The sequence below is a fragment of the Oncorhynchus mykiss genome, chromosome 23, assembly GCF_013265735.2.
Source record: "Oncorhynchus mykiss isolate Arlee chromosome 23, USDA_OmykA_1.1, whole genome shotgun sequence".
Classification (NCBI taxonomy): domain Eukaryota; kingdom Metazoa; phylum Chordata; class Actinopteri; order Salmoniformes; family Salmonidae; genus Oncorhynchus; species Oncorhynchus mykiss.
Window position 1 is genome coordinate 14,081,282 of NC_048587.1, and position 17,759 is coordinate 14,099,040.

At 41.7% G+C, this 17,759-nt stretch overlaps 1 protein-coding gene across 2 annotated transcripts in view; it reads left to right on the forward strand.

The window, feature by feature from the left end:
• Positions 1 to 17,759, forward strand: part of tdt (terminal deoxynucleotidyl transferase) — a 143,733-nt gene that overhangs the window by 52,900 nt on the left and 73,074 nt on the right. For both annotated transcript variants that reach the window (XM_021580065.2, NM_001124706.1), the window contains 1 exon segment: positions 14,253 to 14,355. In XM_021580065.2, the coding sequence (XP_021435740.1) occupies positions 14,253 to 14,355 (103 nt within the window).

Sequence of the window (17,759 nt, forward strand, 5' to 3'; positions counted from 1 at the left end):
TAGTCCGGTCAAAAGTCTTATTGCTAGACTGGCTGCATTGCAACATAACCACAGGCTAGCTCGCAGGCTTACATTAAATGTATGCAAAAACCGAGCATTAGCGCTACTTCTAGAGTGACAAAGACATGGCAATTATTTATTAATGTTGATCTGGATGAAAAATTGTCCCATGTTATCATTTGTTGATGGCTTCCCCATGTAATGGTTTGTTTTTGGTGCCACGCTGCTGGAAATGAATGCGGTTATTTTAGCTGGGGGAGCTGCTGCTGTGTTGTCAGAGAACAGTAAGTGCTCCACCACCTCCTCGCTTCCAGATTTGGCCTCCGGTAATTTTGAAGATGTTGAGTATCTGTGTCCTATGACAGACAATATTTCTCATGCCTCTAGTCAAGCTTCCAGCAGTTTCTGGATCATGGTGGTTCGGAAGCAGTGGTTTATTTAAATCTGCGAAGAGACAGCTTTTTTTTGCAGTCTTTGGCAGCATTGTTGCTTGTTGTGAATTCGTGTCCTTTTGTATACTCCATGCCAGACTGAGAGGGGCGTCGTTGATATGTCAGTTCAAACGAGCACTGTGTCCAGCGTAGCTGCTAATTGCATATTCTTCGCTGTTCATGTTTCTCACTGAACTATAAAAGCCCCGTAGGATGATGTTCAGCTCAGTTTTTGTTGTATTCCCAAACTCACAATGTATCCCTTTTTTCTAAACGCTTATTTTCTACATTGGCGTGTTGAACTATTGTTGATGCAGGCATTTTATTGAGGTGAAAATGTGCAATGATATCAAGGTGAAAAGGATAAACATCATAGTCATGATACAGTCTCACATACTGTACATACGGCTTAATGCTGTTATAGCCAATCAGCATCCAGTATCCAAACTACCCAGTTTATAATAAATAATAATTATTGTATGAATAAACATACAGAATCTAATCATTTATGTCAAAGTGTGCTAAATATGTAAGTTAAAAGCACTCTTTGTGTGTAAAGAGCTGTGACTGGATCAGTGGTTCACCAATCAGAGCCTTGATGGGCTTGGCAACAGTATCAAGGAGTGATGTGTTAGGAAACTACGGTGCACGTGCCCTGGGTAGAACATTCTGTTTGTTTGTTGGGAGAAGGTTTCTTTGCGACCATCAGGTGACATCCCCGGGACAAACCTGGAACTAGACAAAAACCTTCATTACACAAAATCCCAAAACCTTGAGGGAGCCTGCAAGGGACCATGATCCAACATCCCAAGAAAGTCCTAAATATGTCCTCAGGGATGTCCCCGGGACAAACCGAGAACTAGACAAAACCTTCAGGGGACCATGACACAACTTTCCAAGAATGTCCTAAAATCGTCCTTGGGGATGTTCCTTGGGACCAACCGGGAACTAGACAAAATCTCCAAGGGACCATGACACAACATCCTGATGACTTTAAGTGACCATTTCGTAATATCCCGGGACGCCACAACGACTCATTATTGTTTGCAGGGTATGAGGAAGAGATTTCAAGTATTCAAAGCTCAAAGCAGCCAGACCTGGGTGACCTTTTTACCTGCCTGGATTGTCGGGTGGGCAGGGTTTGCACTTTTGGGACTTTTCTATTGGTTCCATTGCAAGCTGAAGCAAGCACATCTAAATTATTTCCAGTTGTATTTGAACTCAGGTCTGGAAGTAGTTCAAAAAGCAAATACCATAATCTAATTTGCATCATGACTGGTTGCTATAGAGTTGTTCTTCGAGCCAGGTGACCCCCTGAAGTTCATAATCGAACCATCGACTGGCGAGAGAACATGCACATCGCCATGGAGATATTCTCAGGGTTGATGAAACACCTTTGCAGTGGAGACCTATTATACCAAAACTAAATGTTATTATATCATTCAAATGTTCTTAACAGTGAGGGGCTCTCCACTCATCCTCCTCTACATCACATAAAGGTGATAATAATGTAATAGCAAAATATAACGTTACTGTAAGACAAAAAACATCACCTAATTTCTTATGAGATTATAGGATGGTTGTGCGAATGGTCACATTTTTCTCTAATAGGGCCAAAACTCAACAGCACTCACCCCTAGGCAAAATATGTGCTTTGCTAAAAAAATCTAAACAACACTGTACATAACTCAAGAAGAATGGTTGGCATGCAGATTCTGCATGGAAGTTTCACTGGTATAATTTGAATAATTATCAATCATGATTGACAGTGAGAAATGTGAATGGAGGGTGACCACAAATGTGACTGACTGCCTCAATTCGGTCTTATGTAGAAAATTTGAAATTGTGTTTTTTATATTGGATAAAAGTAGAGACTCCAAGCTATACAATTGTATATCATACATTGCAGTTGAGGAACAATGGGGAAGTAATTTTGCTTTGAAACTTGGAACCACACTTTGGATGGAACCCCACTTTTCCAGTAGGTGTCCCAAAATTTGGTACACCTACTGGAGAGCTCTTCTTTGTCTACACCCATTCAGCATCGTTCACACCCTCTTAAGCCCTAGCCCTCCCATCTCTTTAAGGATTCACATGTGAGGCCACATGGTAAACACATGCTATATCAAATCAAATGTATGTTTATTTGTCACATGCACAGGATATAGAAGGTGTAAACGTTACAGTGAAGTGGTTACTTGCATTGTAGCAATTTCAAAAACAGAAAGTGTCGAGAAAAATATGTAATAAATATTTTATCATTACTAGATGATGCGTACCCAACACACTTGTCTAAATTGATGGGTGATGTGAAGGAAATTCTATAACCACCCCCCAGCCACATCTAGCTGGGTGGATGGGTCACGATTGGCAGACTTGGAAAAACATCTTGTTTGGCCAGCATTGTGTCAAGTCACGCCGGTCCACACTGACCGTGGTGGGTGCAGAAAGTAGCCCATCACTTTTTCCAATTGATCTGTCGATAGCGGCTGCTAAATTCTGGGCATCAATGTTGTTGCGAAACGGCGCGGTAGAAAGGACTGTCAACACATACTGAACACCTCATGTTATAGACAGAAGCATGCTACATGGCAGACTAATTCAAACTCATCTCCCGGCATGTCCTGCCCATCCATTATCTCAGCCAGTCATGGCTAGCGGGAAGGTTCCTTTCTTTTTCTGTGGCTAAACCTACTAGGCTCGTAATTTAACAATTTGATTCATATTTATGGATGACATACAAGTTTGTTATTAAGGCACATGAAAGTTCATATGTTCCAGAAGACAATTCAAATGCCACTCATGTGAAGTAGTGACGTGTGACATAGGCCTAGTTTCCTGAAACAAGTCACAAATGTGTGCATTAGGTAGAGGTAAAGAAACACATGCGCAGAACGTAATACTGGGACTTCCAGGGGGTGGGAGGGGGTGGAACGGGGCGGTTACCTTTGGAAACGCAGCCTCTGTCTAAAATAAAATCTCCACCTAGCATAGATAATAATAATTTGCCATTCAAAGTTTCTGAGAATCTGCACTCCTGCACAATCTATAGCCCATAGCCTTGATGACACTTCAGTTGGAGAAGTTTGTGAGGATTTGTTGGCATTAGTGATTTGATGCTTGTGACGTTCACCTTTATGGAGAGGACAGCTGTGGAAGGAGGGTAACAAGGAAGATTAAAAAGAGATACAGAAAAAGCTGTCTGCCACTTCAGAGTGTGAAAAGACTGAGGTGTCAATAAGGTGCTGTGTTTATTTGCAGTGATGTTATCACAGATCCCAGCCATGACATTTATTTTTTGTCAATGACTTTTTCACTTAAAAAATGCATTAGCTCAACTTGCTCCATTGAACTGCAACTTTCTCTGTATTGTGGAATCGTATAGGAAGCATTTGAATTATTTATAGTGTTTGTAGAGTTCTCCCTGGCATCCTAAGAATGTTTTTGAGGATAAGTCATCACTTAAATCCTTTGCCAATTTTGTGATACATTTTTGGGAAATAACATATTGCTAGATGCAATTATGCCTATCCTTAAGGATACTGACAGCATGTGGACTCACCCACTACAGTATGTTCAGGTGTATCATCTTAGCCAACAAAACTGTTCCCCAAGATCCTCAAGAATATAGGAGCTGTTAATGAAAACACATTAAAGAATCAGGAAAGTATTATTATTTTCTAGCTGCCATACCGTAGCTAACTTATTAAAATGTGTTTTTTAATAAGATTCTAAGCACAGCCAAACAACCGACAAATCTATTATTCATCCGTGTCGCCCCTGTCATTTACTTGTAAATATCCATTTATATTTTATATGTTCTGCACAATAATATTACAGTTTTTCCCAATATAATAATGTTATAAGCTGTATGTACAGAAACTACAGATCAGGTATACAGCACACAGTAGTAGATGTAGTTGTCTCAGAAACTGTTGTTGCTTAGGCCGGATAACTTGAACACAGCCATGGTGTCACGGCTGATGAAAGGAGAGGACCAGGGTGCAGCGTGGGGAGCGTACATGATCTTTTATTTAAGAAGGACGCCGACAAAACAATAAACAATACAAAACCAAACCGTGAAGCTCAACGGCAAAGTGCCATAAAGAAAGTCAACCTCCCACAAACACAGGTGGGAAAAAGGGTACCTAAGTATGGTTCCCAATCAGAGACAACGATAGACAGCTGTCCCTGATTGCGAACCATACCCGGCCAAACACAAAGACATGGAAAACATAGAACACAAAACATAGAATGCCCACCCCAACTCAAGCCCCGACCAAACCAAAATAGAGACATAAAAGGATCTCTAAGGTCAGGGCGTGACACATGGTTTATGGGTACAGCCTTTAACCAGGGCCTTTAAAACCAGGGTTTATTCAGAAGTATCTGCCGACTGTAGACGAAAGAAAGCCTCTAAACTGATGCCATGACTCAGTGACTGTACTGTAAAAGCTGCCTCTCCTTGGTAATGGAGCTTTCATCCCATTTTAGCAACCTGGACTCAGGGGTAGACGTAACATAGTAAATGGAAATCCATCTCTCTCCATTCAGTATGATATTTTACGTTTCATATGGTATGTATTCATTTGTGGATGTCCATCATCCATTTCATATGAAATGTTACAAATTACAATTTGTTATGGCTAACCTTTGGCTAGGTGGCTAACGCCAACGTTAGCTAGGTGGCTGACGTTAGCTAGAGTTAGGGGTTATGGTTAGGTTTATGGTTATGTAGTGAGGTAATATTTGATATGCATTTTTTATAGATAACACTATGCAATGAATATGATCAAAGTCTTTTCAACTGAATATCTGACTCCATTTAACATTATAGAAAAACCATGTGCAATCAAGTATTATGCGTTTAGCTGACTAAGATCAAGGAATATTCATAAGAAGTGAATATCAAAGCAAATGTTATTTATTCACTTTGTAAAATGTATTAAATCACATACAAGGCATAACGCTTAAGATACGAAGAATTAACAAGCATTAACAAGAGTTTCCAGGCAAAGCAGGAACAACAAGATGCCTAGAAGCCTAGGAAATGAGAAAAATACTATCCAACCTTTCTTCAATGGACAATATACAGGATAAGAGAACCACAGACCTTCATTTCATTTTTAACTTCTGAAAACCAACCACTATTTATCAATCAAATGATACCAAGTTTACAGTAACCTGATCATCCAGGCCCAATCTCTACAGGATGTCATAGGCTTATGTGAGGGAGACCAATGTAAATAAGAAAAAATGCCTGAGAGGACAATAAATCCCTTTGCGTGAAGTAATTTAAAATGTACCCTGTACAGATTCAAGTTACCACAGAGATCCATATAGATGGCATCAGTCAGGCCGACGTGATTCCCTTTTATCGTTGAGCCGAAGCAAAGAAATTCATCCCAGGACTCCATAGTGTCAGTGATTAGATCAAACGCTAGAAAAATACTTAATAGCAATAGGTTGAGTCAGAAAAAGTCCAAATCTGAAATCAAAGTAATCTTTGTCATGCAAGGGAAAATAGTCAATCATCATTATAACAACAAGCGAACAAATGTAAACATAGGACACTCCTATCAAATATCTTAGACCATCCCGTGGAGCTTATCAAAAAACAGCCACCCGGCTAGCCACTGGCTAGCAGAGGGGTGGGACAAAACTCATAACTCACACATATCTTCACATATACAATGGACTTGGCCATATGAACAATACGCATAGGAATAAAAATCACACTCAACTGATTACCACACAACAATAAAAGGGTTAAATGTTATAAACATATGTTTGAGACTACATTGTCTCAGCCTACCCGGCTATGTTAGAATTACAGTTAGACAGAGCGTCTGAGCTCCAGGCAACTGCATTTTGAGTTGTAAACATTGGGGTGAATCTGCACCATTTCTCAAACAAGTCAGGATATTTATTCCCCGCTCACACCACGCATTGAGAGGATGTTTATACATTGTAATCACAAATGTTTAAACCTGTCCTATGCGCAACCAAGACAACCACAGCATAATAAACACCCACGTTTCCAAAAAACACTGCGGTTAGTCCAATGATCACATTGTCATTTAAAACGTGCTGTTCATGCTAACAAGGAATGGTTCATGAATTACAGTGACTTCACACCTTTTGACTTTACCAACACTTTGTTGAGTTTACAGCCTGAATTTAAAATGGATTAAATAGAGATTTTTGGTCACTGGCCTACACACTATAATGTAGGCTAACGCAAGTTTGTACATCGTGCTGTTCCGTACAGTTGACCTTATTTTAGCGCCCCAAAAACACAATACTTCCAGGTCAACTGTAATATGAATACCATTGTAAAGCACAATTTCTCCCCTTTCCAGCAAAATCAATGACGAGACCTTCATGCTGCCCGTCTCTGCATGATTGAAGGCAATGGAGCTACATCTGGTCTTTTTAAAAATGGCTGGTTGGAAAGAGAAAGCTACTGCATCATAGTGAAAGGGGGAGGTAGTGTGGTGAAATGGCTTTTTTCACCCGAATTTGCCAACTTATCACCTCAAATGTAAATGAAACATTCTAAAGAGTTTATATAATGTCTCATTACATACCTATTTGAAAGTTTGTGTAGGGTTTTTAGGGTGGCGCTAAATTTATCTTCACAATTAAACTGTGGCTGTCACGGTTTTTGAGAGTCATGATGACTCGCAGTGATAAGCCGAAAAATTAACAATTGATTAAATTAACTATTGATGAACTCACAAGTAATTTACACTCACCATTGATAATTTATTGTGTTTAATCTGCGAGAGAAGCGTTACACCTGCTGCAAACAGGCTGTATGGCACAGAATTCGTTGAATAATGCGTGCTGTACGTTACGGGACACGCCACACTTTAACGTACAGCGTCATTCTTTTCAACTTTTCTCCAATAATATTGGCCATTACCATGTCAATCAACGTTGAATCGAAACTTAGTTCACACCCCGGATATTGATGCCAACACAGTCGCTACAGTCCCATTAGTTTTCATTGTAGCCTCATTTGAATGCTGCGGTTGCGCAAATGTATACGGATTGGGATTAGCTACCGTTAGCCCACAATGTCAAAGTGGAATTATATTTTTAGATTAGATTTTTTTTTACAAATTCCCTAAAAAATGAAAAAATGAAATGTCTTGAGTCACTAAGTATTCAACCCCTTTGTTATGGCAAGACTAAATAACTTCAGGAGTAAAAATGTGCTTAACAAGTCACATAATAAGTTGCATGGACTCACTCTGTGTGCAATAATAGTGTGTAACATGATTTTTTTAATGACTACCTCATCTCTGTACCTCACACATACAATTAATTATCTGTAAGGTCCCTCAGTCGAGCAGTGAAATTTTCCAATACCATTGCAAAGAAGGGAACCTATTGGTAGATGGGTAAAAATAAAGCAGACATTGAATACCACTTTGAGCATGGTGAAGTTATTAATTACACTGGTGTATCAATACACCCAGTCAATACAAAGATACAAGTGTTCTTCCTAACTCAGTTGCCAGAGAGGAAATAATCTGCTCAGGGAATTCACCATGAGGCCAAAATGACTTTAAAACAGTTGCAGTTTAATGGCTGTGATAGAATAAAACTGAGGATGGATCAACAACATTGTAGTTACTCCAATTCTGGCTATGGCGCCTCAAGATGGACAAACAGTACTATTGTCGCTTTTTTTTCTTGCGTTAGGAATGAGACCAATGTAAATAAGACATAATTCATGAGATGACAAAAAAATACCTTTGCATAGAGTCATTTATTAATTATTAGTAATCTATTAATTATTAATAGTAATTTTAATAAGTTACCACAGAGCTCATACATCCATATACACTGAGTATACAAAACATTAAGGACACCCCTTATTGATGTCACTTGTTAAATCCACTTCAATCAGTGTAGATGAAGAGGAGGAGATGGGTTAAAGAAGGATTTTCAAGCTTAGAGACAATTGAGACATGGATTGTGTATGTGTGCCATCCATAGGGTGAATGGGCAAGACACAATATTTAAGTGCCTTTGAAAGGGTAGTAGGTTCCAGGCGCATCGCGTTGTGTCAAAAACTGCTAACACTGTTGTGTTTTCAAAACTCAGTTTCCCGTGTGTATCAAGAATGGTCCACTTCCCAAAGGACTTCCAGCCAACTTAGCACAACTGTGGGAAGCATTGGAGTTAACATGGGCCAGCATCCCTGTGGAACACTTTCGACACCTAATAGAGTTCATACCCCAACGAATTGAGGATGTTCTGAGGACAAAAGGGGGAGTCAACTCAATATTAGGGAAGGGAAAGGGAAAGAGAAAGGGGATACCTAGTCAGTTGTACAACTGAATGCATTCAACTGAAATGTGTCTTCTGCATATAACCCAACCCCTCTGAGGAAGGTGTTCCTAATATTTGGTATACTCAGTATAGATGGCATCAGAGTTCTACTCATACAACTTTCAGATAGATACCAGACATGGATACTATAATATTATTCCATTACACATTCAATAGTCAGTTCTCTGGATACTGTAGAGAGAGATACATTTTGGCCCCTCAGACAACTTTGTGTCAAAGTTTAACAAGGACTCTCTCCTCCTCACCAGTGTCAGTGTACAGTATATTGTTAGGTCATTGTGCTAACACAGAATGAATTGTGAGCAATGCCTCAAAAAAGCTTTATATACCAGAGCTGCAAGAAAAGTTCTATATGTTATTGAAACAATGTTGCGATTGTTTGTGAGAATGCCAACAGGTTTGGTTCACTTGGGGGAAAGATTCTTTTGGGGGTTGCCATGGAAGCTAAGAAGGGGAGTGAGGTGTGTGTGTGTGTGCTCAAACACACATGCATGTGGGAGTCTGGGAGAGGAAGCATGTCCATCTGATGAATGGGTATGTGCCTGAACTAAATGCTACACATTAATTGTAGTCTCACCCATTCATTTCTAATGACCGGTCAGACCGGGAACACCACAGGTGTACAAAAGCGAAATAAAACACCCCAAATTTAATGAAAATCATCCAAATGTATTTTGTGTGTTCAGATGCCCGGAACCTTATGACAATCATATTAAATAAACTACATTTTTCAGAGAGAAAACTTGTGAATCGGTCCAATTCGAACGGAACACAGCAGGAGGGTTAATCGAAATTACGGATTGCCTCTTATTTGCTTGTCGTCTCCTAATGCCATAGTTTGTACATGTCAGCGTATGCGCTACTGGTGTTGAAGTCAGGTGCAGGAGAGCAGAGAGTTGTCATAAGGCGCACACTTTATTCGGCAGAAGCAAACAACAGACGGACGCAAAAGTGTCCAACAAACCTCCAGCCAAAGGCAAAAGTACAAAGTGCGACAAAGTCACAAATAAGCAAAAATGTTTAACAATTAAACATACGCCAGGTTGAAACAAAGTACCCGGGGGGAAAACCAGCCTGGTGCGTCAATACAAAACACATAACAAAACAATCCCACACAAAGACATGGGGGGGGACAGAGGAATATATATATATGCAGTTGATTAGGGAATGTAAACCAGGTGTGCGGGGAACAAGACAAAACAAATGGAACAATGAAAAATGGAGCGGTGATGGCTAGAAGGCCAGTGACTTCGACCGCCAAACGCCGCCCGAACAAGGAGAGGATCCGACTTCGGCAGAAGTCGTGACAGTACATCTCAATTGTCATTAGAAACCACATTTGTTTAAGCAAGTCAGCCATATCAGCTATGTTTTTATAAAGGCAGTAAAATGAGGCTGAATTAACTGTTTCGCTGCCAGACAAGGCTCCTCCTGATAGCCATGTGTAGCAGTGGTAAGATGTTGGGACTGCTGTTGGGACAGCTTTATGTAGGCCCTAACAGTTTGTGGGCACCGTTTGTCACCGTTATAGTGCAATTCATGTATTGTTTAGTGTTGTGTTGTGTAGTGGCTTTGCTGGCATACATTCCACTTTTTTGTCTTTGACCCACAAGGATTTACATGCTAAAATCATCACATGGTATGACTCTACAAGCTTGGCACACCTGTATTTGGGGAGTTTCTCCCATTCTTCTCTGCAGATCCTCTCCAAGCGCTGTCAGGTAGGATGGGGAACATAGCTATTATTTTCAGGTCTCTCCAGAGATGTTCGATCGAGTTCAAGTCCGGGCTTTGGCTGGGCCACTCAAGGACATTCAGAGACTTGTCCCAAAACCACTCCTGCATTGTCTTGTCTGTGTGCTTAGGGTCATTGTCCTGTTGGAAGGTGAACCTATGCCCCAGTTTGAGGTCCTGAGCACTCTGGAGCAGGTATTCACTCGCTGTACTTTGCTCCATTCATCTTTGCCTCGATCCTAACTAGTCTCCTAGTCCCTGCGTTTACTAGGTTAAGACTATAAGACCAGACTGAAATTGGCTTCTGGAGCAACACACTTCGATAAATTCTTGGTGTTTGAGATTTGATTGGAGGCAAACTGAATTTATGCTGATGATATTCCCCCGGCCTCCAGTTTTGCTATTCATGACACACACTTACGTGGTGCAATCAAGTGCATTCTGCTAGCACAGCAGAGGCTAGCTCAGAGATTTACTTAACCACACTGCCTTGGTATTAGGCAGAAGTGTGTTGTGGCATATTTGCATGAAAGTAGTGTCCATTCATTAGATGTGTGTGTATCCAAAAAGGTTACAAATCTTTACTAGCTCTCTCACCTCACAGCTTCTGTCTCTCATTGAATCAGAATGTGGAACTCAGAATGATCGGCCTCAGTCCTTAGTAATTCACTTCAAATTACTCCAACTTTACAATTTGGCACATGATGTCTTAGTTCTAAATCAAAATGTTGCTTAATGGTTAGATGGAAGTGCTTTTCAATCAACCTGAGCAACAGATTGTCCGTGATTGTGTAATTGTGCATCAGACTGGCCATAGCACTTTCAAAGCGTAAAATGCCCCGAATCTATCACAATGAAGCTATGACCTTATCTTCAGTCAGACTAAACATGTGAGCCAGGTACTGTCTATGTCTGCGAGGTAGACCTCCCTGCTGTGCTACAACTGAGCTGGAGAGGCATTAGCATGCCTTGTTGAGCTCTAAGCAGCTGTTGTCTCATTCCTTGCCCACTGAATTAGACACAATGACCTTTTGCTGCAGACTTCTCCCCCTCAGACAGTCTGTTTGTCCTCTCCTTTTTCTTTCTTTGACGCCCTGCTGCTCTGTTACTCCCACCATTCCGATGGCGGCGATGTGGACGAGATCAAACGGCGCTTCAAGACACCGGCCCCGATTTGTTGCTGTTTTGACCGTGTTAACCGTAAGATTTGGGCTTATGACTGTATGACTGTGGGTGCCTGTCAATCAAAGAGGGGAGATCAGGAACTGAAAGAAACATGTGGTTTGCCTCAGTGCCCTGGGATGACACCAGCAGGGTTACCTAGAGCCACCCAGGCCCAGGTTCTGAGGGGGCATGCTGCTCCTCTATAAACTACAGTGCCTTGCGAAAGTATTCGGCCCCCTTGAACTTTGCGACCTTTTGCCACATTTCAGGCTTCAAACATAAAGATATAAAACTGTATTTTTTTGTGAAGAATCAACAACAAGTGGGACACAATCATGAAGTGGAACGACATTTATTGGATATTTCAAACTTTTGTAACAAATCAAAAACTGAAAAATTGGGCGTGCAAAATTATTCAGCCCCCTTAAGTTAATACTTTGTAGCGCCACCTTTTGCTGCGATTACAGCTGTAAGTCGCTTGGGGTATGTCTCTATCAGTTTTGCACATCGAGAGACTGAAATTTTTCCTCATTCCTCCTTGCAAAACAGCTCGAGCTCAGTGAGGTTGGATGGAGAGCATTTGTGAACAGCAGTTTTCAGTTCTTTCCACAGATTCTCGATTGGATTCAGGTCTGGACTTTGACTTGGCCATTCTAACACCTGGATATGTTTATTTTTGAATCATTCCATTGTAGATTTTGATTTATGTTTTGGATCATTGTCTTGTTGGAAGACAAATCTCCGTCCCAGTCTCAGGTCTTTTGCAGACTCCATCAGGTTTTCTTCCAGAATGGTCCTGTATTTTGCTCCATCCATCTTCCCATCAATTTTAACCATCTTCCCTGTCCCTGCTGAAGAAAAGCAGGCCCAAACCATGATGCTGCCACCACCATGTTTGACAGTGGGGATGGTGTGTTCAGCTGTGTTGCTTTTACGCCAAACATAACATTTTGCATTGTTGCCAAAAAGTTAAATTTTGGCTTCATCTGACCAGAGCACCTTCTTCCACATGTTTGGTGTGTCTCCCAGGTGGCTTGTGGCAAACTTTAACCGACACTTTTTATGGATATCTTTAAGAAATGGCTTTCTTCTTGCCACTCTTCCATAAAGGCCAGATTTGTGCAATATACGACTGATTGTTGTCCTATGGACAGAGTCTCCCACCTCAGCTGCAGATCTCTGCAGTTCATCCAGAGTGATCATGGGCCTCTTGGCTGCATCTCTGATCAGTCTTCTCCTTGTATGAGCTGAAAGTTTAGAGGGACGGCCAGGTCTTGGTAGATTTGCAGTGGTCTGATACTCCTTCCATTTCAATATTATTGCTTGCACAGTGCTCCTTGGGATGTTTAAAGCTTGGGAAATCTTTTTGTATCCAAATCCGGCTTTAAACTTCTTCACAACAGTATCTCGGACCTGCCTGGTGTGTTCCTTGTTCTTCATGATGCTCTCTGCGCTTTTAACGGACCTCTGAGACTATCACCGTGCAGGTGCATTTATAAGGAGACTTGATTACACACAGGAAGATTGTATTTATCATCATTAGTCATTTAGGTCAACATTGGATCATTCAGAGATCCTCACTGAACTTCTGGAGAGAGTTTGCTGCACTGAAAGTAAAGGGGGCTGAATAATTTTGCACGCCCAATTTTTCAGTTTTTGATTTGTTAAAAAAGTTTGAAATATCCAATAAATGTCGTTCCACTTCATGACTGTGTCCCACTTGTTGTTGATTCTTCACAAAAAAAATACAGTTTTATATCTTTATGTTTGAAGCCTGAAATGTGGCAAAAGGTCGCAAAGTTCAAGGGGGCCGAATACTTTCGCAAGGCACTGTACCTGCAGGGTGACAATCAGGCATAACTTCCCTATAGGCCTTTGAGGGCCAACTCCCAACAGTCACAGGCAGTGCTTAGGTTCTTTGTATCAGTGTACTCTTTGTGCAACTCACTGTTGATGTCCTCTGAGCCAGAGACTAGGAGAGCTGGTGGGTTTCCATGATTTAATACACTTTTTTGATCATCCTCTCAGGGCAGCTGGTTCCAATTAGATTCATAGCAGAAAAATAGAGACCTCCAGGTCTCTTATTTGATAGGTTGGTAATATAAGGTCTTCGGGCCTTTAGGTCTAGAAACAGGTTTTTGAGGTTGTCCAATTAGGAATCAGTACACTTTCCCTCCACTCATCTGTCTATCTGTTCACTGCTCACATTTCTGCTGACGTTGAGAGACTACATATTGTGTGAGCAGCCATGCTCAGTACAAGTGTTCTTTATTACAGTAATCCAAGTAGAAAGTTATGATTCTTATAAAAGGGAAGGCTCTGCTGACAGCTGAGACAACAAAAAATGAGCTTTTGAACTTAATGACGCAGGACAAATTGCTTGTTTGAATAACAGAAAAAGTCAAACCCAGTAATATACTCCTTTCCCCCAATGGCCAGGCCACAGGCCATCTTACTGTGTAACAGTTATCCAGTGTGACTAACGATATTCTCATTTAATTATTTATTGCTTGCTTTGACTGGTGACAATGGTCTTAAGTCACTTTCTGTCCCCAGGGGGAAAGAGTATGGGCATGATGTGGACTTCCTCTTGACTATGCCTGAGATGGGGAAAGAAGAGGGGCTACTGCTTCATGTGATTGACAGACTGAAGGACCAGGTAAATGAATGTATTATTGCATGTACAGTAGACAAAGCTCAATGACTATGATTGTGACTCCTCCCACATCTGTCCTAGTGCACATACACTACCTCAAAGACTGAGTACGATGTGCCTAACTGTAATGAACATGAGGGGAGACAGAGAGCTGGTTTCAAGCGCAGGGCGCAGCAGGTGTTTATTGCAAAGGACCACAGGAGGAGGCAGGTAGCTGGGTCCAGGGGCAGGCAGCAAGTCATACACAGGGGGTCAAAAGGGACAACAGTACAGGCAGGGAAAGGCTAGATCGGGCAATAGGTAGATAACAGGAAATCCGAAATACAGGCTAAAATACAGGCAGGGAATATGCAAAAGGCGTCATTAGTGAGGCAGGCAAAAGCTATCATACACGGGAGGAGTAAACTACAGGAAACCCAGCGCTCCGAAAGACATGTGTCGCAAAACAAACAATACCTCACAGGGATGGGGTGCAAAGAACTGAACTAAATAGTGTGTGATAATGACATACAGGTTTGTGAACAGGTAATTAGAATTCAGGTGATTGGGATCTGGACAGTGAGCTGCGTTCAGGGGATGTAGGTGTTTGAGTGTGTGAGCTGGAAAGTGGGCTGGAAAGTGAGCTGTGTTCAGGGGATCTACGTGTTTGAGGCTGTGAGTTGGAAGCAGACATTACACTAACCCTCCCGACACCACTATATTTCCACCCCTCAGAAAGAAATGCGTTGAAACAAAACAGAGAAAAAAATTGAGAAAGAATGTTCTCAAAATGCAGTAGAGAAAAAACAAAGAAATGTTTGTAGAGTTGAGAGAGTAATATGAACAGAGAAAAAGAGGAGAGGGCTGAGGAGAATTGGGTTAGTGCCCTACAGTGTGGAGAGGGATAAAGTGATTGTAGGAGAGGATGATTACAGAGCCAAGTGCATATGAGTTGGCACATAAGGAGGCAATAATAAGATGGTCACACCAATATCGAGGGCCTCGGCCCAGAAAATGATTATTTAAATGTGGTTTATACAGTTAACCTGGCTTTGAGGGAGAGAGTCAGAGAGAGAACGAGGGAGAAAGAGATGGGGTGCGGGGGGGACATGTTCTTTGGTACCACCATGCTCCTCTCCTCTGAGACAGTTGATGGATTTCATGTTGGAGGGGCTGAAAAGAGAACAGTGTTTGATGAAGAGCAGGGTTGTGGTGTCTACTGTAGCTGCAGGCCTGTTTTTGTCATTTCTGCCTGGCTTTAACAATCGTTCCCCTTTCCTTCCACCCCCACCCTCTACCCCCAGCCTAAACTTGCTTTAATGGGCCATTCTTTTGATAAAACCTCCTATGCTAACACACACACACACACACACACACACACACACACACACACACACACACACACACACACTGGTTATTGCTGGTTCCTCCCACCCTTTGGTGAGAGGAGGGGAGGGTGGGAAGGAAGGAACTTCCCTAGATAGTGTCCCTGGCATGGGGGAGGAATATGTCCATTGGAAAGGGAGCACGGGAGACCATGATAAAGTGGAGGTAGCAGAGGTTGACTCTAAGTCGTGTAACTTTGTCATCTTCGATCTGGTCACCTGGGGGGGGGGCACATGTCGTCAACTCTTTGCCTATGCTGAATATCATGGCTGTTTTTTTCCCCTTTAACCCTGGGGGGAGGTAAAAATCTATCTATCTGGAAATGTCCTTGTGAAAATGGGCTTCATCATTTCTTCTGATGGATATGAAAGCATAACTTGGGGGCACAAGCAAAGGTCAGCCAGACATTTCGATGGTAGACGGATGAGATGCAGCTATTTGCCCTGGTAATAGCAACGGAGAACGTGAGAGGGCGATGCCTCATCCACCATTCACCAATCATCTGCTCTAACTGTCCGGGTGGTAGTGGTAGATACATTTCCATTGCAGTGCGCTATGTAGATCAAGTACTGATGTAATGATATTATATGATTATGGATATGTTGGCCATAGTACTTCCAAAGCAACAACAGTAGCTAGAGGGCACATGCATTAGATATGTTATGAGATTTGAGTCCCATAAACTGTAGACTGTGCAGTTAAGACATGTGCGTAGAGGCATTTTTGAGAGACAGTAATACTGGGATTATTTAAAAGACACAATTATTTGGTTTAATCAAGTCACACTCAAAACACACTAAAAGCACCCCAACCTCCAGTGGATTATGCACATAAAGTTATGGCATTTTATTTCCATGACAAGTTCCAACGATCCAATCAAATGAATTGCTCACATGCACATGTTTAGCAGACGTTATTGTGGGTGTAGTGAAATGCTTGTGTTTCTAGCTCCAACATTAATATCTAACAAGTAATATATAACAATTTCACAACAATACACACAATATACACAAATCTAAAGTAACAAAATGGAATTAAGAATATCTAAATATTTGGACGAGCAATGTCGAAGCAGCTTAGACTAAAATACAGTAGAATAGAATATAGTCATTTATATGCATATGCATATGAGATGAGTAATGCAAAATATGTAAACATTATTAAAGTGAAGAGTGTTTCATTAAGTGGCCACGGATATCAAGTATATGTATATAGGGCAGCAGCCTCTAAGGTGCAAGTGATGGCTATTTAACCACCCTCTGGAGAGCCCTGCGATTATGGGTGGTGCAGTTGCCATACCAGGCGGTGATACAGCCCGACAGGATGCTCTCAATTGTGCATCTGTAAAAGTTTGTTTGAGCTTTAGGTGCCAAGCCAAATTTCTTCAGCCTGCTGAGGTTGAAGAGGCGCTGTTGCGCCTTCTTCAGTGTGGGTGGACCATTTCGGTTTGTCAGTGATGTGTTCACTGAGGAACTTGAAGCTTTCCACCTGCTCCACTGCAGTCTCGTCAATGTGGATAGGGGGGTGCTCCCTCTGCTGTTTCCTGAATCAAATTAAATCAAATGTATTTATAAAGCCCTTTTTACATCAGCTGATATCTCAAAGTGCTGTACAGAAACCCAGCCTAAAACCCCAAACTGCAAGCAATGCAGGTGCAGGTGCAGAAGCACGGTGGCTAGGAAAAACTCCCTAGAAAGGCCAGAACCTAGGAAGAAACCTAGAGCGGAACCAGGCTATGAGGAGTGGCCAGTTCTCTTCTGACTGTGCCGGGTGGAGATTATAACAGAACATGGCCAAGATGTTTAAATGTTCATAGATGACCAGCAGGGTCAAATAATAATAATAACAGTGGTTGTTGAGGATGCAACTGGTCAGCACCTCAGGGGTAAATGTCAGTTGGCTTTTCATAGCCGATCATTCAGAGTATCTCTACCGCTCCTGCTGTCTCTAGAGAGTTGAAAACAGCAGGTCTGGGACAGGTAGCACATCCGGTGAACAGGTCAGGGTTCCATAGCCGCAGGCAGAACAGTTGAAACTGGAGC